The sequence below is a fragment of the Meleagris gallopavo genome, chromosome 28 (assembly GCF_905368555.1).
Source record: "Meleagris gallopavo chromosome 28, MGAL_WU_HG_1.1, whole genome shotgun sequence".
NCBI lineage: Eukaryota > Metazoa > Chordata > Aves > Galliformes > Phasianidae > Meleagris > Meleagris gallopavo.
In genome coordinates, this window is record NC_139431.1 from 4,237,880 (window position 1) to 4,261,027 (window position 23,148).

Genomic DNA, 23,148 nt, shown 5'->3' on the forward strand with positions numbered 1-23,148 from the left:
GTACCTAACCTGGTCACACAGGGGATCTGCAGCCAGATCCAGAGAAAAGCTTGCTCTGTACATGTTTAGTTTCATCCTTTGTTAGTTTACATCTCCATTTAGCTTTAATACACAGCAGAGTGTTGTTTTTATTACCAGGACAGGCAGGCTGATCATCTGCTGATACAAACATGCAACACCAGCAGGTCTCCAAGCTCAGCTGGATGGAGAGCACGGCTCATTCAGTGCTTGCATTGCTTCATCTCACTCACAACAACACTGCACAGCCTTCCAACTCTGCCCTGACAGTGCACAGTATTCATTTATGTTCTAAGTTACCACTGTAGGTCCCTGCAAACTCTCAGCTGTCAAGAACAGCGGATTTGCTCTTCCTCTGTGTACATTTTGTACAGGAACGTTTAGATCTCTCCATTATAAAAGGGAAGATCACCAGGAAACAAAACAATTGCAATACAGAATCCAGACACCCCACCCCACAGTTTTTAATTGTTCCAAGTACTCTGCCCTCTGTGTTTTTGCTCAGTGCTTTTTGGGATGGTCACTTACCTTTTGTTTTTCTATCCACTGCCACTGGCTTTTTAGTTTCCGCTGTAAGCAACAGCTCGTAAGGGTGCTCCTCTTCCTCAGCTCCACTTCCTCTGCTCTTTCCTCGTGCAACAGTGGCCTAATGAAAAACAGCACAAGCAAAGCAGTGCTATTTATTCCTGCAAGGCCTCTTCATGCCATGGTTTAAGCAAGGAGTTGGCAGAGCCAACACCTTTGCAGTGCACTGTTATCCAAAACATTTTCTCAAAAAATAAAAATCCACGAAGCCCAAAAGACAGAAGATCCCCAAAGACCTTTATTTTCTGGTATTTGAGGCTGCTGACAGCTTTCTAGCACTGACCAACTGATTTACTACTGTGCAAGGTCTGCAGACAGTCCGGGGAGTGAGAAAAGAGCTGAGCACATTATTCCTGTTCAGCCCAACTCAGACTTGCTGTTGCTATTGGAATTTGCATCGTCATTGACTATTTAACTACTGGCCCTATTAGGATGTGGCTAGAGGGAAGAAAAAAAAAAATCCACAGCACAACATAAAATTAATCCCTGCCACCTTTTTGGAAATCAGATCTAGCATGCCTAACCTCAGGATGTACATCGTACCGAGGTCTAAAAGGGCCTCAGGCAACACTGCGTAAACTGAGTTGAACCTCAGGATGTACAGCAGTGATTGTGCTCATTTAAATCCCCCAAAGCCTCTGCTGAGAGCTTGTTTGTGACACTGGCAGAACCTGCACAGAGCTGCCCTGGAAAGTCACTGCCGTGTGCAGGGAGCGCTGTTACTGCAGGTCTGCCCCAACCCCACGGATCACCCAATGCCCTTTGGGAGCCACGTGTGCCATCCCAGTACCAGAGAGGTTCCAGGCACCCTGCCTGCCTGGCAGCTGCCTTTCAGCACCATCTCCTGGTCAGAGCTGGCTGCAGTCCCGTCCCACAGCCCCTGTGCCTCTAACAACTCGGGCAGCCACAGCAGGAGCAAATCAGAGCCAGAGAGTGAGCAATCCCTGCCTGCTGCCAGGACAGGGAAGGATTGGTTTGCACACAGCAGCCCCCGAGGAAGGCTCCTGCACTGCTCAGACTCCTGGAACTGCCCCTGTCTAGACAGCGGACTACGAGCTGCCTCCGATTTCTTCCCCCAGGAGGAAGCATCTCTTTCTTCAAGGGCAAATAGGTACCTACCTGGCTGCGACGAGCCAGGACACCTGGAAGCCTTTTAGGGAGGCTTAGAAAGACACAAAGTCCTGCATCCCCGCGTAAGCCCAGCTGGCTTTTAAATCAGCTTTGCAATGGGAGGAAGCAGGTCAGGCCCAAGGAAAGTATTTGTTCTCTCTGCTTTGAGACGAGCTGTCAGGCACACCAACTCCTTCTCAGGTGAAAGAGCTCATAATGAGCAAATTAAGGCAAAAGACTTCTGACCAGATGGTGGCACAAAAACATCAGACTGTAACAGTAGGTATCAGGCTCTCGCCAGAGATCTCGGAAAAATACTGCACAGCAGCAGCCTGGCAGAACAGTTGTAGCCTGGACCTCAAGCCAGGCATCAGTGTACTGCTAAGGCTCCTGCAGATGATGACTGCTGCACTGCCCTCGTTCAAATGCACTGAATGTATCTGCAGAAAGAAGCTTCCTTGCCACATGCAGTTCCCAGCTTTTGCTTTGTAAAGGTCAGTGTGTGCATCCATCGGCCTGACTACACTTCACTGTCTCCATTTCTCATCCTTCCAAAGCCTCAAATACAGTCTTAAGTTAAAACTGAATTAAAATAAAATCTGTTGTTTGCTGGAGAACTGTGCTTACTCTTCAGGTAATGCAACCAAGTAAGTAAGGAGATCATCAAGACTTTCACCTGATTCATTTTCTATTTATTTATACATATTGGTGAGAGTTCAAGAACCATCCACTATCACCAAAACCTAAAAATAAGCTGTTAGCAGTGAGCACGCCCTATAAACTGTACTTAATCCACAGCAGGGGACTTGGTGATTTTCAAAGGGTATTTCATTTCTCTCTCCTCCCCCCCAGCACTGCAGAGAGAACTGCTGAATGGTCACGGTGCCTTTTGCCTGCATTTCCTTTCTGGAGACGAGTAGCAAAGAAATGAAACTGAAGTTTAATTTGACAACACAGAACCTTTTTTCAGCCACGAACCCAGAAGGTTTCTGCTGATAGGAAAAAGAGGGCACTCAGGCACCTTCCAAACAATCAGCTCTTTTGCCTGTTTATACTTAACGCTTTTCCACAATGGAAGTTGAGTTTCTTGTTTATGCACATCTGCTTTGACTGATAGCCCTATCCTGGCAACGGAATAAAAGGACTACTTTTAAGAGCAGAGTTTGGCCCAACCCCAGAGCACTGGATGACTAAGTGCCCTGGCCCTAATGTGAGAACATGTTTTGAAGATGGGTGATCAGGATGCTGCTCTGAGAAGCTTACAGCAATCCCTAAGCTTATTCCTGTTGGTGCCTGCCCAACCTAGAGAGAACGTGTAAAAAAACCCAAAAAAAACCCAACCAATCAATTGCACCTAAACTGCCTTCTGGGTAGATCCGAAAGGTCACTGCCATGCAGCTACACTCACTGTGTGCACTTCTTATCAAGAAAATAAATCAAGATTTCCCTCGTGAGTCACTTTGTGCACAAGTAATTGGCAGCAGGACTTCCTTTAATGGCCCACATTTCCAAAGCCTTCAACGGCAGGGAAACACAGCAGGTGCTTTGTAATTAAATATGGCAAAGGAACTCAGCAGGAACAGCCAATGCATGCTTCTCTCACTCGTGTTTACTGCCATAAACAAGTCCTGCTTTTCAGTTGTACCATGACCTGCCAGCCAGCTCTCCTCTCTGGTTATCATATGCTGGAAAACAACAGCAGTGGAGTCCACAATTTGGCATCTCAGTTCTACTGTTTGTGTTCCACTCTGTATAAAGTCAGTTCTATTACAGCACATTGCATTTACTTCTATCCTGTGTAGACTTGACATACTTCAGAAAACAGATTGCATTTATGCCTCATAGGAACTTCAGCACATCAACACACGCAAAGCAAAGGATCTGCTGAACTGGAGTCTGCTCCAACAGCCAAAGGCAGCAGACACTTCATTAGTTTCACAAGCATCTCACTGAATTTGGAAAAGGAAATCCTCAAGATTTGTGTTTGCATTGACTTCCTGGGTGCCAACAGAGATTTCCAAGACATTTGTGGTTTCGTATCTTTACACTGAGTGCTCCCAGAGAGCCCTCACATCTGAGGTTCATAGGCTAGTGAATAAAAGGATGAGCCATAGGAAGCCCAGGAGCAAGAACACAGAATAAGAGAGCTCTAATCAAGAAGCAGCTCCCACACACACTGACCTCTGCAGAAGACAGCTTTAACACATGCTGGGCCAGAATCTTGGCTGAATTCAAGACCCTGAGCCCTGCTCACGTCAGTGGAACCAACGAGCCCACACATCCCCTGCACAGCTGGGAGCACGGAGGAAGCAGGAACTAACACTTGAGACTGAAGCCCAGAGGATGAAGAAGTATTCAGTGGGATCATCACAAGCGGGCAACAGTCCACATCCCAACGTGATTCAGAAAAATCTCTTCCTATGGGAGTTCCCAGCCAAGAATAGGAAAGCAAGGCTGAAGGTCAAAATAGAGGTGCCCTGGAAGAACCACACAAAGGAAGTTCCCATGGCAAGAGATAGCAGCAGTGCTGGAATAATAAAAAAAAAAACAAAACACTTCCCAACTCAATTTGCAAGGAAAGCAATATTACAATTGCTTCCACCCAAATCCAAATGATTACAGAGCTGGTCTTTGAGCCTTGTTTCTGCAAAGCAATCCAGCTGCAGCCTCACATACCTCACAGGAAGCACCATGGCCCATCTTCTCTGTGTGCTGCTCCTCTTCTTCATCAGGTGGTGGTTTAGCAGGGGGGGGTGGACGCTCTCTCTGCAGTTCAGAAGACCATTGTCAATCACTGTGTTCAAGTACATCCCCTTCTGCTTCCTGACACTACAGCCACACTGCTGGGAGCACAGCGTGCTGAGGACCTCCTCACATTAATTTGAGCAGAGCAGATGATGAATCCCAACAGCACAGAGCTCCCAGTGCTGCCTTCCCTCCCCGCTCCAGCAGGACACCAGTTTGGGCAGAGCCCTTTCTGTAGATGGACCAACTGCAGCACACTGCAGGGGCCACCACTGATCAGGCACACCTCTCATTTCTCTTCCAGAGCATTAACTGCACAACAGCTCAGACCCACGGGACCATCAACCATGCTGAGGTGGGAGGTGGTGTTGACACAGGTTTGTTTCATTAATTAAGCCAGTTCATTCAGATCCAGGCTGGCATCTCTACAGCAGAGCACTGCACAGATAAGATCAATAATGAACTCATTATGTGTAGAAAGGGACTACTCATTGTGCTGCTACTCACTTGTGTCTTAATGAAACAGTAACAGGAATAAGTGATTCCAGAAGCATCTCTCAGTGAAAAACTCTGGAGATCAAGGAGACAGCGCTGCTCTGCATTCCTCAAATATCCCAAGATTGCCTGCAGGCAGTTGGAGCTGCACTGTCTTGTGCTGCTGCAGAGCTAAAGACGTCTCAGCTCCTGCCCTGCAACAGCCCCATCTAATGGCTAATTGAAATAGAGCAGAGAAATGCTCATTGCAAACGGCTCGAGCAAGTTTTGGGACAAACTCCAGAAAGCTCCTAAAGCAACTCCCTCCTTCTCCCTGCTCACTGCAGTTCAGCCTCTCATCTTCTCTGATAGAGCTGAGCTTACTTCATCACATCAGCCCCTATCAACACAGGACAGTACACAGATGGATAAAAACCACTAAGAACCACTAAGATCTAGTTTAATAAACAGCACACTGCATCTTGTACTGCATTCACTGAACAAAACGTCCACCCCCTGAAAGTTTTGTTTCATTTCTACTACATTTGCAAATGGTGCAGGAAAGGGATGCGCCTCTTCACAGAGGGAGAGGAAGCATGGGTACAGTACGACCCACAGCTCAATTGGCCATTGCTGCTTTGCTCTTTGTCTGAAAATTCAGGTTGTTTTTGCACAGCCTTTTGTATGGAAACAAAGCCTGAAGCTGACACAACATGCTGTAAGGCCAGCTTCCCATCTGCCCCAGAGCAGCGTCACTATGATTGCTAAGGAGGCAGCAGATGCATCTAACAGAAGGTGAGGAAGACTTCTGTGGTGATAGTTCCAGGAGCTTTGTATTGCCTTGTAAAGCCTTGAGTACCCTCTACAGATCTCTGCAAATAATACAGAGAACACATTTCTGCTGCTAATTAGTTTACTGCAGGATACTCCTAAAGATGATTTCTCGAGAACCTTCTCTTGGGCAAAGCAAAAGGAAAATGCTACACAAAGGTTTCCAAAGCTTTTTCTAGGCAATAAGGTTGCCCTTCAGGTAAGGGTAATATTCTGACAAACCAAAACTCACAGAGAGCAGTATTCAACTGCCAGAAAACATAAGGGTGCAATGCTGGGTAAAACCAGGCACACCAAAATGACCGTGTGCCATGAGGAGTGGGGATATGGGTAACAGTCACCTATTTGTGTTGCCCTGTGTTGAAAGCGGCTGATGAGAAGAAATAAACTCAGTTCTAACACAGATGTGGGTAACGTGAACAGGCACAGAAAGCAGAGGTACCTGCCTGCTCTGAGCAATGTCAGGGATAGCTTTCAAGATTTCTTCAAGCTGAGGAATTGGCCCAGCCTGCTGCGCAACCACGGCAACAGAGAGAAGTTATCTTTCTAAGGCAAGCACACAGCTACATACAGGCCTGACTCCTGCCGCTTTAAGGCCAGCTGCTTCCACTTCCTTATTCACAGACTCTCTGTCTGAAGACCTCCCACTGGCAAGGCTGTCCAGGGAGTGACAGGACGTTGCATTGTACAAAGCTTCATATGGGCTCTCCTCTTCTGGGTTCGCATCAAAGTCTATGATCAGCTCTGTCACTGCTTTCTCCACATCACCTGTGAGAGGAAGAGAGGAAAGAAGAGCATCATTGGTGGTTTCCATCCTCTGAAGGTCAGTGTTGGCAGGAAGAGGAGTGGCTCCTGGGGTGCGTGGAACCTACCCTGAGGGATCCAGCACGCAGGGTCGGTGCTTGGAGCAAGCGGAGCTTGTGCTGTCTTCTCTGCAGCTTTGGCACTTTTCTTCCCAGTCGTGTAATCTGCAACGAGGAGGGGCAACAACAAGGATCAGTTTATGGCCATCTAGCTTTATCTTCACTTCAGCAGATGGGATTTTCTCCCTTGTTGATGGGAGACCAACTGTCAGCATTAAGTCTCCAAAAAAAATAACCAAAGGACATTACTGAAACTTGCAGCTCAGATCCTGAAATAGAACCAGTCGACCTCTTTAATCACATGCACAAGGTTAAGAAGGATCCTTTGAACTTTTACAGACGCTTTAATCAGAAAGCTGCAAAGCTCCTGGAGCAACATAACTTGAAGGAGCAGATGACTCGGTGCTCTGAGCACAGGCTGCAGCACTAAACAGATGCAGTCTGGTCTTCTGGGGTCATAAAGCAGCAGAGAAGCTACTTCTAGCTGCAGTCCCCAAACCACAGACCGAGTCAGAAATATTAAGCTTACATATATACATTATATTCAGACAGCACCATCTCACTTACAGGAGCAAACTAGCAGCATTTACCTGCAAGAGGTTCAGTTTTAAAGCCCATCTATGTCTTCAGTTTCAGTACAGAGACGACACCGACCCGCCTCACAGACAAAGCTTAATTAAAAGTCCACAAAGAGCTTTGAACCTGTAGAGCTCTCAAATGCTGAGCAGGAATAATACACATCAGTTGCACACACTTCTGATCTCTCCCCCCACAGCTGACAGGAAATTGAGATAATGTAATTACAAGGCAGGAGTTGAGCTAAGATGCCGCACTTCATTCCCTAATGTGGGCAGATACAAAGGGCCAAGATCCTTTCTAAACCACAAGTAATCAAGGTTCTTTTCTGGAAATCTCATCTGCAGAAATCCATGCCCAAGCTTCACAGCGAAGCGAGGAGTAGGAGGTGGGATCAGTGGGTGACTATTTGCCTACAGACACACAAAGCAGACTTAATCCAAAACCATATCTAAAGCTATTACTTTGCATTCTGCAAGCAGATTTAGACTACCCTTAATTTTAATTTACTTATAAAGCGAGTTAAACAAAGCTCAATTAAGCCCATTTAAATTGTAAAAGTGATGCCTCGCTCTTCCAGCAAAGAAGTTAATCCCCCTTAAATCCACTCCTGGAAGTCCTCCTGCCAACCCCTGCTCCAGAGACCATCCACCTGAGCAGTGCAGCATCGTTTCTTCCCACACCCTGAAGATCCTCACTGACTTGCAGCTCCTCTGCGTTCAACACTTTCCAGCACAAGAGACTCTCACCTTGTACCTGCAAGGCACAATTTGCACTCTAAACTCTTCCCTCCTGCCCCCACATTGCTGCTTACCTTCAATGAGAGCTGCTATGTGTTGACTTTTCTGAGAAGGAAGCTCTCTCACGATATCCAGAGCTGTCAGGCCTCTGTTATCCTTTATGTTCACATCAATACCTATAGCAGTAGGTACAGAGAAGGCAAAAGCAAGAACATTTTCAAACAAGCACAGATTTACATCTTTAATCAAGTCACAGCTTGCACATGTTCATCACTGGGTGGAGCTAAAAAATGCTCTGTAGAAGCAAACCTAAAGCCAAATGCCATGGGATAACCTCTCCTGTAACTCCCCCTGAGGAACAGCATTTTGGTAACTGATTGGAGAAAAGTGCTGTCACTAAAGAGGGGTTTCCTCAGCTTTAGGGCTCACCACGCTATTGTTTCAGAATGGGATCATTCTCTCACCTGCAGCCAGCAATATTTGTACCACATCTGTCTTGCCAAACAAAGCAGCTTCGTGCAAAGCACTGCCTTTTTCAGTCTGCAAATTAAATGAAAAATAGCATGAAGCTAGATGGGGGGGAGTGCTGATGGAGGAACTTTCAGAAGGTTACAGAAGCAATAAATACACTGCATCGTATACAAAGAGGACAAAGTTTAACATTATTACAACACTGAGAATTCGGAGCGGAAAATGGAGACTGCCTCTTTGCAAAGAGATGCAGGCTCAGAGTTAGCGACCAAGAGAAGGCTTTCTAAAGCTCAGAAGAAGGTCACGTGCTGGAAAGGAAATGGTTTGCTTCCACTCTACTGAGAGCTCACAGTTTTGCAGTGCAGAACAGTGTAGGCAGAGGAGCTTTTTTCCTCCCTCACTACGCATCTGTGGCTCTGTACCCAACTACCGAGCAAGCACTAAGCATGCACTGCACCAGGATTCCTCTGAGCAGCCTCCCAGAGGAACGAGCTGAACAAGCAGCCTACAGGAACCCAAAGCCAATCTCCCATACAGGATCCCTGGGGAGGACGAAGAGGAGGAGCCCTCCTCACCACAACCACGAGCTCCTCCGCCTCCCAGCAGCCAAGCAGCCCCTCACACACCCCCACCCCAGATACCTGATAGTTGCTATCCATGCCAGCATCCAGGAGGACGTGGACTACAGTTTTGTGACCGTTCCTCGCCGCCAAGTGCAGGGGAGTGTGTTTCTTTGTGTTGCAGCTTAAAAGATTGGGGTGAGCGTTCAGCAGCATCTTCACAACTTCCAGCCTCCCGTAGAGAGCAGCCAGGTCCAGGGGGGTCTCAAACTTGTTGTTACGCATGGTGGGGTCGGTGAGCTCCTCCAGGAGGACCTTCACCACCTCGGTGTGGCCGTACTGTGCGGCGCAGTGCAGTGCTGTCTCGTTGTCATTGTTCTGGGGGGGTCAGAAAGGCCAACGTGTCAGAATTGGGAATGCGGAGCTGCGCCGTGCCTCGCTCAAACCATTGAAGTTTAAATGCAAAAACAAGACAAAAAGCAGTCAGGAAGCAAAGAGCCCGGTTTGAACTGGAGCCTGGAGCAGTGCTTTCACCATGCCAGTACCAGGCACAGACATCCCCTGAGGAGCTCACCCAGTGACCCACCCAGCAAAGCTTCAAAACCATTCAGAACAGCTGAGCTTCGCTCAGATGTGAGGAATCTGCTCTGTGGGAATTGGTGCTCTAGATGGAGTAGCCTGTTTTCGGAGCATGGAAACCCAAAGGAAGAGCCCACACTAAAGCTTAAGGGATTGTCGTGCTGTATCTGGACGGCCATTAATTCCTCTGGCCCTTGGGAAAGCAGTCTGTTATTAGCTGGCAGCATCCCTTACTTTGGGGTGCCACCAAAATAAAAGACTGCAATACATGCCACACCAACTGCACCATGAACTCTATCTGCTGTCACTTGTCATCATTTCAGATTTAAACTTCAATTGTTTCAATCCTACTTATCCTAACAGCCTCTGCAGTTCTGAAGCTTGCAAGCTGGCCATTTTAGAGAAAGTGTGCATGCAGCTGCGTGCAGTTTGCAAATTAGGAGTTTAGCAAACAGTGCCACTGGGTTGTTCCACTAACAAGCCCTCATCATCATCAAGGTCTCAGGTCTACTGGAGGGAAGAAACATTGGAGCAGCACGTGAAAGCCAGACCCAACTAATGCATGCAGCGTTGGGCAGGTTACAATCAGCAAAGTGCTGAGATGAGCAACCCCACGTTTCATTTCCAGGTGCAAAATAGGAACATTGCCAGATTTAAGGGTCTTCTTTTTTTTTTTTTTCTTTTTTTTTTTTTTTTTTTTTTCCTCTTTCAAATTAAGTTCATCTCAAGCTTCCAGTTTCATTCCTGTGTAATTATACACAGAGAAGTTTCAGTTCAGGGACTAAAGGACTAAGTTAAGGGTGTAGATGTTTCTGCTATTAGTTGACCCCAAATAACTTCAGCACAAACGTACCACATTTAAACCTCAGCTGAGAGAACTCTGTCACTTTAAGAACAGTTCCCAACAGAACAAATTAATAACACAGTGTCTCAGCTAGAAAGTCTACTTTAGAAAATGAATTTGACCAGAACCTCCACTGATGCTTTGAGAGCAAAACCACCCTTTTTGTGGCTTTTTTTTTTAATACTACCCTGTAGGAGCGGTCAATATTTTGCACCATTTCACAAGCATGCTGCAGAGCTTGCTTTGCTGCACTTTAATCCTACGGATGCGTTAAGTCGTTCCAGGGATTGCAGGAGTCACAGCATGCAAATTCCCACTCCGTTTTATTCTGCTTTCACTGGACAGCCACGGGAAGGCAGAAGGGAAGCGAGACGTGGAGAGGCTGCGACCAGCATCAAAGCACAAAGGAAGGAGGCAGGACACAGCCACATGCAGAGAGAGATATTTTGGAAGGTAAGCAAAGCAGGGCATCACTGTTAGCACAGGAGGTCACAGACAAAGAACAGGCTCGATACTTGGAGAGGCAGAGGCAGCCATGGTGAAGGAACGCACATACATGTGGACAGAAGTTACTGGAGAATAAAGAAGTCTGCACATAAAATACACATACAGAGTGAGAAGGGGAGAGAATAGAGAGCTACAGAGATCACGCCTAACGCTCCTACAGTGCTGGTCTTGAGTTCATTTACACAGATGGGAGATCCTGTTATGTGCGGTGGGCAGGGAAAGGAACCTGGATGCTGTGAGCCCCCGGCCCAGCCAGACCAAGGCCACCAGCACTCCCCACAGCTGAAGGAAACAGGAGATACAGGAGATAGCCCCAGCCCTCCTGGAGCTGCAGCTGTGTGCCTACAGAGCCAAACGGGGGTGCACAGCTCTGCTTGTTCCACCACCAGCACTGCCCATCCTCCCCTGCCACCCAGACCATATCTGCCAAGGGTGCTTTAAAGCACTCTGCAACCCTGAACATCTGCTTGGCAGCTCCAAAACGGGCATACAGCTTCCTCTGATAGTACAGTGGTTGAAGTTTGCTGCAATTGAGTCTCATTTTCTCAGGGCACTGGTGCTCTGGACAAAATCCCACCCATAAAACCTGGATGAAATCCCCAGCCCGTCCTCCTGTAGCACAGCCACCAGGTGGTAAGATGCTTTGCACCATTACAGCAAGTCCTTCCCCACCACAGGAACTCCTGCTATTGCGTGAGTCTGCACTGCTCCCACTTTGGCTGAGCTTTGAGGAGCCCAAAATACCTGAACTGTTCCAGACAAAGGAGCGTGCCCCAACCCCAAGAGGAGCCTAACAACAAGCACAAGCACTCAGATGTATGCATTTATCTGAGATGGAAAAAGAAAATTCCTTCCCAGCAGCCAGAAGGCATGTGGATTCAAATTTCAAAACTTCTTAGGAAAAAAAACAGAGCACTCAATAGGACCCAGGGGCAGCACTCCTGCAGGAACCCAAGCACCCCCCTTAATTGCAGCCAGGAGTGGGAAGCTGGGCCTCGGCTGATGCCTGCCTGCAGACAACAAAATGGGAACAGGAGCAGGAATGCCTCCGCTTTCATATGGGTTCCATCACATTTCTCAAGCCCTGGTAATTAGGTATCACATACCATTGCCCTTATGCTCCTCATCACACGTTGTTGCAGAGCACCTCCAGCTCAGTCAAGAGCATCTGCACTCCTGCTCCCAACACACTGTAGGAGGGCTTCGATCTAAATCGCATCTTTCTTTCTTAAAGTAAGTGGAAAAGTTTTGTTTAAAGCTTTCTAGCCTGCAGAGGTTTGAACACTTACACCAAGGCAAACCATGGCATTGCTGCTCTGAGGTTTTGGAGGAGCTGTTGATGAATGCCAGGCAAAAATGGTTTGGTAGACACAACTCTGCCTTGGGGCGGGGAAAAGAATCACAGGATGGCTTGGGTTGGAAGGGACCTCAAGAACCACCAGGTTCCATCCCCCTCAGCCACAGGCAGGGCTGCCAGCTGCTTGATGCAGAACTAGATCAGATTGCAAGACCTCCACTCGTCCCTCACGGCTCTGCCCACAGCAGAGAGGGTTGAACAGGCTCCTTTGCTCCTACAGGTGCCTGCCAACGCCAAAACCAATTCAGAAGAAACGATCCCCATCTGTCCAACCAGCTCTCAGAAGCTCTGCAGGTGGCCGTGCTGCCCGGTTTCATTTGCAGGCTCCAGATGGCTTCCACTTCTCTCAGCACACCATTTAGATTTACAGCGCTTTAAACCCAATCTGCATGAATCATTTGCTGCCAATTAAGAAAGGCAAAGATAGATTGTGCAGTTTATTCCTCCTTGGGCTATGTGACAGCTTTTTCTACTCGGGCTCTGCTCAACTGGGTGGGGTGCTTCATCCCAATTAGAGAGCCCAATTCAAGATGGCAGGAGTCACAGGAACAAAGCTGCAGCTCCATCCCTTCACTTGGCTTCTACCATTTGTGTTTCAGAAGTCTCTATGGCCCATACAGATGCACTGGAAGGGCTATTTATTTAAAAGATATTGAAAAGGAAGAGGAACAAAAAGAAGCTTTTGGGAAAACGAGCTTCTGGCTCTCTTACCTCTTCCCGATCAGGGTAACAATTTAATCTGCAATCCAACCTTATAGAAACACTTTTCCCCTCTTCAAAATATCCTAAATGCTTGGAAAAAGGAGACATCTTGCTTTGATTCTATAGCAAATCCCATCCTGCGTGGGAGCTGAGAAGCTGAAAGCACCAGCCAAGCAAGAACTCCTTACTTTGCACTTGGACTTTCCTTGGCTCTCCCACCTGCAGCCAAGCTACTGAGAAAACATCAAGATGAGTATGTTAGGTACAGCTCTGCTTGGACTTCATCACACTTGGTCAGGAACCAGTGGTAAGCTGGTCACAACTTTGGATGGACCTAACGTGTGGTGTATGAGTCATTTCTCTCTCTCTCCTTATAAAACCAAAGCAAAGATTTCAAAGCCCCAGCCTTGCTTGCAAGAGTGCTACAGCCATCCTGAATACAGCCAAAAGAAAATTAATTTCAGATAGAATACTTAATAAACATTCCACAAGAAAGCTCGCCCAATTTGAGCTTTATATTCCTTCCTCACTCAAAAAATTTAATGCTAGCGTGTAAGGTTTCACTGTATTACTGACAGTAATTTGGAGAGCTCCCCTTCAGCCAGCTAAACTCAACTGGGATACGTTTCCACAAAGATATTTATTGCTGTAAAATTCCCAGCTGGATTTTTGTCCAAATCATAGATAAGGACAAGTTTCACGTAGGTATATTTTTGCTCCAAGAAGTACGTGCTAGAGTATCTCCTGAAATAGAAGCTACAAAAACAAACATCATTCCCAGTGGTTAGCAAGCTCAGGAATTTTGGATGTGTTTTTAAAGGTACTGCGGATCGAGCAGAATGAAAGTCCCAACTGAACTTTGAGAGAGAGATCTGCCATGGATGGCTGAGTCCCAGAGAGTTGGCTGGAAGCAAGCGCCTTGCGGAGGCTGACAGCAGAAGCATCCTGTGATAAAGCAGCAGCTATTATGCCATCACTGGTGTCTGCTGCTTCATTATAAATAGAAATGAGAAATGGTGGAGCGCCTGAGAAAACACCACCATCTGACAGACAGAACAAGTGACCCCAGGAACTTTCTGATCGGCTTCCTCGATTGCTCAGCTTCAGCGCATCGTAAGTGCTGACGTCGTGCCTCTTTGTAGTTCAAGAGCTAAAAGCAAAAGAGGGGCAAAACAGGCAGGAGAACAGGAACAGAAGACCAGGGCTGAAGGGTCAGACAACACAGACTTAACACCAAAAAAGAGACTGAAGCAATAAGCAGGACAGGGAGGGCTCAGGAAGGGAGGTATCAGCATTACTACCTTCCCTTCTCCCCACCACCACTGAAAGAATTAACCATCCATTCCAACACACACAGCATTATGCGTTTTGTAGGAGAAAAGGCATGAAATTCACTCCAAACAGCCCACAGAAAATGCATCCATGTTTAAGCAGGAAAAAAAAAAAATCCTTCTCTTTGCATTTATCAGCGACATTAGCACGTGAAACAATACCTAAAGCATTTGAGTTGAAATTACTTTACCTTTTGGAAGTCATCCAGCCAAATCAAGCAAACTGACCATCACCGTGAGTCCTACAAGGCTAAGCAATGAAGGAGCCCCCAGGAAAGTAAGGAAAAGCTTCCCTTAAATTATGTTTCTATAACTGCTTTGAAGAAAGAAACCCAGAGTAAATAAATGGTTGCATTTTACTTTTCCCCAAGCAGCTGCAAACTGAACAGGTATTATTGCAACTGGATGACATTGCACCTGGAAGCACGCGAGTGCAGCTTGGAGTAATGATGCAGTGAAATGCTGACAGCAAAGTACACACCTTGGCATTGATATATGGGTCAAAGGGGCCGTACTTTTTGAGTTCTTTGATCTCAAGAGCATTCTACAAAAAGGAAGAGGAAAAAGAACAAAAATGTGATAATGAAATGGGTGAGATTGAGCAACAAAGCAATGGGTGACTCCCAAGGGGTGGAAATGACAGAACACAGCGTCTTGTTCCAGTCAGAGCTATTAACAGCAGAAGCCATTCCAGCAGCTGATTCCTGTAACCTGAACCACTGTTTCTTTACAAGGCTCCAGACTCAGGCAGCACGGGTTATTCGACTGATTTTCATTGTTTAAAAGGATTCCTACTAAACAAACATTAATGAAACATTACCTGGGAGGATAACACTGGGCTTTTGCAACGGTTTCCCTTGCACCTGTCCTACTGTGCTCCCACTCAGGGCCCTCAGTCAGTTTTTATCAGATTGATTGTGAACAGTTTACTGCACTTCTCACTGTTTCGAAAGACTGAACTCCTGCAGCTGTGCCCAAAGACATTACTATGCACAGCTCCGAGCTAGAAAACTGTCCAAAACAGTAAAACACAGTTATTCCTGCTCAGTTGAGGAGTGGTGGTGATTAGCATTAGCACTGTGTTTTTTGTTTCATGATGCTTTAGAAGCAACCACTTAGCCTTGCAACAGCTGGTGCATCACATTAACTGCTGTACATTGAGGAACTGAATGCTCAGGCAGGAGAACTTTGTCCCCACAAAGCGTGGCTGGAAGCAGGACTGGGGCTCCTAACCCCAGCTCTGTGAAGAGAATTTTGTCCTCAGCTTCTGAAAAAGTATAGAGAGCAGATCAAAATTAAACAGCAGAAACTCACAGCTCTCAGATGGTCATTTCATCTCAGATGGATTCTGCTAAACCTGAGCTGGGAGTGTATGACCTCGTTATGAATTCACTTCTGTATGAATGCGTGTGTTTAACCTTATGGCACTAAGGCAGACAACCTTGTTTGGGTTTACTTGCCTCCAGCTGGATGAAAATCCCAGCAGGAAGGAGTTGGTTCACAAGGACACCGGGCACCCCTGCCCAGGGAGGGGACAACCAAAAGCCACTGCAGCTTTAACCTTCTCATGGGAATGTGTTACTGCACATCTGCCCAAGGCATGGTGCAGAACCACAGACGGGTCAGCATCAATGCTAAGCCAGCATCACTCAGTGAACCAGCTCCCTTATCCAAAGTCTTAAGCAAAAGAAATAGGTGGGACTTCCCACAATCCATATTTATTTTGTTTTTCCTTTTTCTGATTGGGAAAAAAATAAAAATTAAGCAAGGGATTTATCTGGGGTCACCATAGGCTGAAATTATGTCACCACTTACAAATTAGTTAACTGGAGCGAGTGCTAGAGACAAGCCAGGAGAGTAGCTAAGACAGCATGGCCAAACGAAGACTAAAAGCTGCTTTGATTAGTTCCCAAAAGAAGGGAGCCAACGTATCCTTGCACAGAACTAGAAAACTTCTCAGTTATCCAGCAACTGAAAGGAAAACCTGTGTTAGTTTCAGAAGCTCAGTATGAAAGCAGGAGACTACTTCCTAGGTGCAGAGGGGTTCTCAGTGTACATTTGTATCTCTCTCTATAGGTTAATGTATATACACCTCATTCATCAATACTGCTAGCTCAGAACAGGAGGAATTGCTTTAGGCATTGCCCTCCCCACCCCACTAGCAATTAACTCTGTAACAACTGCTGCCAGCTGGGGAGGGCCAGGAGTCAGTTCGAGGGGTCTTTCTTCATCCCAGAAAGTCACTTCAAAGGAATATTAGAGAAAAATAGGCAGACCTGCTCGTTCACTTTAGTATGCGAAGGTCCCTGGTGGATGAGGAGCTTCACTATGTCTGCATCTCCTTTCCAAGCTGCCAGGTGAAGGGGGTAGCAGCCCTTACAGTCTGCCACGTTGGTGAGCGCATCGTTCCTCAAGAGGACTTCCACCACATCCCTGCAAGAGAAGGAAATTTGGGTCTGTGAGGCATTCAGTCTCTGTCTCACATTCTTCACTGTTTTAAGAAAAGAAAAAAAACTCATCTGAAAAAAGTATTTCAGAGATCCTCTTGGAATGTGATTTTATAACATTCCTACTAACTGATGCCCAAAGAAAGAAATAAAAGAATGCTGAGATAAGTTCGGGGAAGATCTGTGTTATCTTCATTCTAACAGAGCTGAATAGGGACTGAAGTCACTGCACCAGCACAAGGAAGATGAATAAGGACTTCTATTCAACTTCTCAGTATCTGAAGTAGCAGTGAACAATACAGGATCTACCACAATGAAGACCAGAGTTATTTAAAAATGTAATAACACACAAAAGCAAATTTCAGGTGGTGCAGGCACAGCAACACACTGGACACCAGACAGACTGCAGAGGACTGTTACTGGAAAAGCCATCTTTAACGTCTTGTTATATCTTAACCAAATTGCTTGTAAATAAAAGGGTGGTTGAAAACTTCCACGTTCTGCCAAATTGTTGAAAAGACAGACAGACACAATGCAGCACAGAATACCTCTAAGCTTTGCTGCACTGGTGTTCTTTGCTTGTCCTGAAGATGGTGTAGTGTTGCACCATCGCCACATTTTCAGAGGCAACAGCATCAGAGTGGTGAATGCATGAACAAACTGCAGCTTGTAAAGCACAGAGCACCCCTTACGATCAAAGGCAGTATAAGATGACTCACTTATGACCATTCAAAGCAGCATGGTGCAGTGGTGTGTATCCAGTACTGTCAACGCAGTTCACATTTGGCCCTCTCCAGATGCTGCAAGACAGAAAACGTACAGGGAACACTTAGGCATACAGCAAACGGACAGACAGACTGCAAGAAAAGGCATCAGCAGAGCTCTCACGCTGAGATGGTTATGGGGCAGCTGTGGTTAGGGGCAGCAACACAGAGAACAGACAGCACAGTGTGGGTGAGTGTCACAGAGCACAGCTCGATCAGACATCCTGGGCTCTGAATCAGAGCTCCCATGTTCTCCAAGCAGATGTCTTGTAGCCAGACGTGCTCACCAAAAAAAACCATCCTCAGTGGAACACTCAGGTTAACCAGCAGATCAGACATCACTAACTCACACTAACTCTGAAGGAGTGTGGGGTTAGGGAATCCTTCTCCCCATACCAAGAGCTACCAGGGTGCAAGTCTGCAGCAGTGGGATGCAGAGCCCACTCCTGGTCACCAGCAAACACCCACACCGACTTCACGCTGCCCCAAAATCACTGCCAACAGTCCCTATGGAAGCAGGTGGTCCCCAAGCACTCCCCTTCTTTTTCAGAAGTCAAACTCAAGGACTGTAGTATTAATCTCCTCTCCAACCCCTCCAAGGTGTCCCATTTAGAATACTGGAGCAACACACAAGATGCCAGCGCTGCTCTTGGTCGAGCTCTCCGCATCACTGCTGCCCCAAGGAAGGGCACAAGAACCCAAAGCAACAATCTGCAATGAAAACAAACCTCTCACCTTCCCCAGACACACTTCACAACAACCCATCAGTCCATCCGTGTTGGACTGTTTTAAACTTTCTCTCTTCAAGACTTATATTTATAAGCCTGGACAATCACACTTCTCCTAACTGAGTACGTTTGACTCCTTCATTTTATTTTTTAACTCAGGGTAGGAATTAACAGCACCCACTAACCCCAGTGTAATTGCTTTTAAATAAAGTCACCCATTGCTTTTTACACAGTAGGTTTTGCTGATCATTTCATTTCCTCCCCAGCACGTAATCATCACAACTCATTGTTTGGGACGGAGCAGCCTGAGCAGTCACTGGGTTTTCTGCAATAACAGCCATTGCTACAGGGCTCCCAGCCAGAAAAACTCGAACACTGAAGTCTATAAAAGCAGCAGGAAAGGCACCAAACCAACAGGGGATGCCTTACAGACCAAGTGGAAGCACAGAAGTCACGCAGCATAGTTACACTCCAGCACATTTCAGGTGGGATTTGGGAAGCCTGTCCCAGCTGTGATGCTTGACCCAGCAACCCTACTGAAAGGCTTTGGAGTTCTGAGATGGCCACAAGCTGTCTTGGGAGGAGAAACAGCCCTGAGGGAAGCTTTATCTAAGAAGATAGGGAAGTAAGCCACAGAATCCAGTGTGCCAAGGAGCCAGGGGCATCTCTGTGCCCCACTCCCCATTCTGCACTTCAGAAGCAAACAGCAAATCTCCATACAAATGCAATGCATCACTTGAAGGGTGATGGATCACATTATAGCCTGAAGATATGAGACCCCAAAACCCAAAGGATGGAGCTCAAAAGGGCTTGTGCCTCGTCCAGCTGTGGCGGTCTTTAAGCACGCAGGGATCAGAGCCATTTTCAGACCCTGGTTTATTTTTGGCAGTGGGCTCATGAAGTCTGGTTGCCCAAGCAATTTACTGCTGGATTTAAAGCAGCAATTAATGGTTAAAACCAGTGTCAGAAGGCTTGGGTATCGTCAGGAGCAGGAACGGCTACTGGGGGCTCCAGTCCAAACTCCCAGCACAGCACAGCCTCCCTGCAAACAAAAGCACTCCCAGAAAACCTCCTTAGACATGGTCTGGTTCATGTGTTAGAGTGAAACACAGAACTCAAATAACTGGGAGAGAGATGCTGGAGCCCAAGCTGGAGCTGGCTCAGCAGCAAGGTCTGGGTACTGCAGGGATACGTCTGCTGGGAGCCCGTGTGTCCTTCCCTCCCTCCCACCTCACCCCCCGCCCTTTCATTCTCACTAATACAGAAAGCCTTCATCAAAGAAAAGTCAAATCAGAAAGTTCAGATGGGAAGGATTTAAGAAGACAACTATTTATACTTCAATATCAGGTCTACAGTAGAAGCCAGCAAGTTCACAGAATCATAGAATCCTTAGAGTTGGAAGGGACCCAGAGGGGCATCTAGTCCAAATCCCCTGCAATCAAAGTTCTCCTGCCTGCACACAAACCCAACCTTCCAACCCACTGCTATGGATGCAATGCACAGCCTACAATGAGACCCTGAGCCTCTCATTTTAGAGCTCAACACTCAGGAAAATAACTCCTACTACAGTCTGCATAAAGAGAGTTAGAGGGCATTAGAATGGGAACTTGACTTCTGGAAGACACTGCAGCTCCTGCAGAGCATGAAAACAGCCTGAGCTCAACGGAGAAAACATTCTGAGAACATATAGAGAGAAAACCTCCAACTAGAAGCAGTGTACAAACAACTCTTGTGGCATCCCTGCCTGAAGCAGAACAGATCTGCACTCCTTGCAGCCAAGCTGCCCTCAGGCTTGTTGGAAATGACATCACTCCTGCAGGCATCTCAGAGCTTTTGATAGAGAGATGAGAGCACCAAAGGACACTGCTCAGCCAGCCCCAGCTGGGGGCCTCTTCCTGGAGCAACACAGAAAGAGCAGCATCCAACTCACAGAACGACTGAAGCGTTTGAGTTGGAAGGGACCCCGAAAGGTCATCTCCCCTCCGAGTCACCGAGCTGAGCCCAGGGCCAGCATCCCCACCTACAGCGTGCTCCCTCCAATGGCTGCAGATGAGAAACGAAGAAAAATAGGTAAGTGTTGGTGCCTTGGTGCTGAGATCTGTGCTGCACCAGAAGCTTGAATTATTTCACCTGAACACAGCCACCTCCAGACCCGCTGCCCTGATTTTACGAATCATTCAAAACTGAGCAAGGTAAACATTGCCTTCAGCAAAAACAGACGAGAAGGAACAAAGCAGAGGAGATCCGAACACCAAAACCACTGCGATGCTCCTCGAGTGCTGCAAGACAGCGTGATGACTTGGAGAGCCACAAGGGTTTTGTTCCTGCTGTGTCACACCGCCCTGGGACAGGCTCTGCCTCCAGACCTCTGATTTCTCATTTATAAAATGCAAACACAGCACTGAGAGAAGCAGAGTATAAAATCCAAGCACTACGTACAGTGGGACGGGCAATTAAGACTGAATATGAAGGATATAAGAGGAGCTCTGAAAACTGCAAAATCTGTTCTGTTGGAACTAACTCTTGCACTCCGTTTCTCTTGCTCCATGATTCAGCAAATGCTGTAGCTTCTTAAAGAAAACTTCCTGTTTGCCAAAAGTGCTGAATAAAGTGCATCGCTTCAGGTCACCATAAAGAGTTCTTCTGAACAAGAGGATATTTGTCCTCTTGCTTATTTTCCACTTATTCCTTCCTAGAACTTTACTCACAAAGCTGTGCAGGGCAGCAAGCTGCAGCAAAGCCCAACGTAAAGAATAACTCCACTTTTTCAAGTGCAGTGATGGGTGAGGAGCAGATCTGCAGCCTCTGATCCGTGCTGCAGAGCACCTGGAGGTGTCTGCATACAGACAGAAGGCCTCTGCCACCCCAATGCCTTTACAAGCTCAGCACTCAGTACAAGACACGAGGACTGAGCCTGGAGACGTGGTTCAATGGCCCAGAGATGAATGGTGACCAGGGCAGTGAGGCTGGAGGCTGTGACTCCTCGTGCACGGCCCTGCAGGACATCACCCACACACACAGCTCTGTTCTTAATATCCACATGGCTGCTAAATTCTTGCAACCCTCCGTTGGTATTTCCTGCTCATAAACTGATGATACAAACAACTCGAATGCTTTGTGCAAGAATTCAAGTTGAGGGAGCGAGTGAAAGAAGCTGCTGATGCGGGCTGGAGGAGATTAAAGCAGCCTGGGCCAGGGGGAACGTGGCTGGAGCCCAGGCAATACTCCTCAGCCCCTCTTGGCAGGGTTAGCAGAGTCCCCAGTAAGCAGCATAGTTAGAGCACAGCAAGCAGAGCCCAAGTGGGACCTCAAGCTTAAGGAGGTCATCACACTTCTGCAGAAGTTTCTTTGCTGTGGAGAGCAGAGCTGGGATGACACCCTGGCTGCCCTCTTCCTGTGCTCTACGTGCACTGCCAGCCCTGCACACCTTCTGCATTCCCTTCTTTCTGTTCTGCAGATTCTTTCCCAGCTCTCCAGGCACACCAGCACCAATGCGGCTGCACTCAGCCCAGCTGCCAGGGGCCCATCATACAGCACCATCCAAAACCACACTTCGTGCAGCAGAGTTCACACTGGAAGCACAGTGGTTGAGAGCTTGGTGTTACCGTTTTACAGCTGCGGTATCACTTACACAAATAAATCAGACACGTTACAAAAGATGCGGGTGGCCATTCGCAGAGAATAATTACATCAAGCTTGCAGAGCATCCCAGCATTTTAAACTCGTACAGAGGTCTCACTCCACATTCCAGCCCTGCCCAGGAAGCCTTCGCTATATGCAAAATCCTCCCACTAACACCACTGCCTTCTTGGCTAAAATACAATTTCATATGCTTAAATGCAAGGGAGGAAGCTGACCCCACGTGCTTCTCAGGACCCAGGAAACCTCAAGGAGCCGTTGGGGGGAAGGCGATGCATAGAGCAGGCTGCACAGCCCTGGGAGAGCCAAAGGCCACCAGCTTTCACATGCAAAGCAACAGGGGAGTCAGAGCAGAGCGATGGCAAAAGTGCTGAGAAAAGCACGGAGAAATCCCCCACACTGAGAGCAGAAAGTTGCATTGGAAAAAAAAAAAAAAAAAAAATCACAATGGCGAGATGAATGGGGAAAAGATTCCAGAGCTCAAATAACGATGGGTAGATTAATTGCGGGCAGGTCAAAGAGCAGGACGGGATTCACAGGGCTGGTGGCCACAAATCTCCAGTTCTGGGCAGCAGGAGAGCATTGGCCCCGCTCATGGGAATGAACCCAACGGAGAGGACAGGGCTGCACAGCGTCAACCTGTTGCCTTAATGCTTCCTCGAGGATATAAGGAGACCCCACCGAAACACAGTTCTGCAAAGCAGGAATCTGCTCACCAACTAACACACAGGAATAGGAGAGCAACACCTGAAAAGAGAGAACACTGGGCTGTAAGCACCCCATTTTGAGATGCAAGAAGAAGGAAAGCGCCAGAGCGGACACAGGGATCCTGCTGGGATGGGAGCACCGTGCCATGGAGACACGGAGCAGAAGTTAAAGCTGCAGCTGAGACACGTGCATGGAATGCACAGCCACGGCCAAGCTCAGCCCTGCACCAACCCTGTGAGCTCCTTCCAACAGGGAAACGATGCCAACACCTCCGCAGCAGAGGCTGTTAAGGTGGGGATGACTCACTTCTTGCCATCAGCAAAGTCTTGATGGCGCAGCTCTGGGATTCACGTCGTGTCAGCAGTGCAAAGTGGGGCTGTGCTGCATGGCAGAGGTAACACAGCTGCTTGGCCATTCCCACAGCACCAATCCACACCTCACTGCGTGCTTTTGTGCTCTGCACAGCAGCATGGGCTTACAGCAGGCAATCTATCAGGGAACAACAACTGTGTTTCCAATTAGAGCAAGCAGGTGAGGGCACGCAGAGCGCACAGCTCGCTGCTGCTGGA

The 23,148-nt window shown here is 47.4% G+C and overlaps 1 protein-coding gene across 9 annotated transcripts in view; it reads right to left on the reverse strand.

Moving 5' to 3' along the window:
- Positions 1 to 23,148, reverse strand: part of ANKS1A (ankyrin repeat and sterile alpha motif domain containing 1A) — an 85,616-nt gene that overhangs the window by 48,224 nt on the left and 14,244 nt on the right. For 6 of the 9 annotated variants that reach the window (XR_014879969.1, XR_014879970.1, XM_085210722.1 and 3 more), the window contains exons 2-11: positions 17,460 to 17,540; positions 16,570 to 16,726; positions 14,775 to 14,837; positions 9,055 to 9,351; positions 8,407 to 8,482; positions 8,017 to 8,118; positions 6,636 to 6,731; positions 6,335 to 6,531; positions 4,390 to 4,479; positions 547 to 664 (exon numbers count right to left, since the gene is read on the reverse strand). Coding sequence is in view for 7 of the 9 variants with exons in the window: in XM_085210722.1 (XP_085066848.1) it covers positions 547 to 664; positions 4,390 to 4,479; positions 6,335 to 6,531; positions 6,636 to 6,731; positions 8,017 to 8,118; positions 8,407 to 8,482; positions 9,055 to 9,351; positions 14,775 to 14,837; positions 16,570 to 16,726; positions 17,460 to 17,540 (1,277 nt within the window). In the remaining 2 variants the exon portion in view is untranslated. The remainder of the gene's footprint in view (positions 1 to 546; positions 665 to 4,389; positions 4,480 to 6,334; positions 6,532 to 6,635; positions 6,732 to 8,016; positions 8,119 to 8,406; positions 8,483 to 9,054; positions 9,352 to 14,774; positions 14,838 to 16,569; positions 16,727 to 17,459; positions 17,541 to 23,148) is intronic. The other 3 variants (XM_085210723.1, XM_010724348.4, XM_085210724.1) reach the window with 2 other exon arrangements.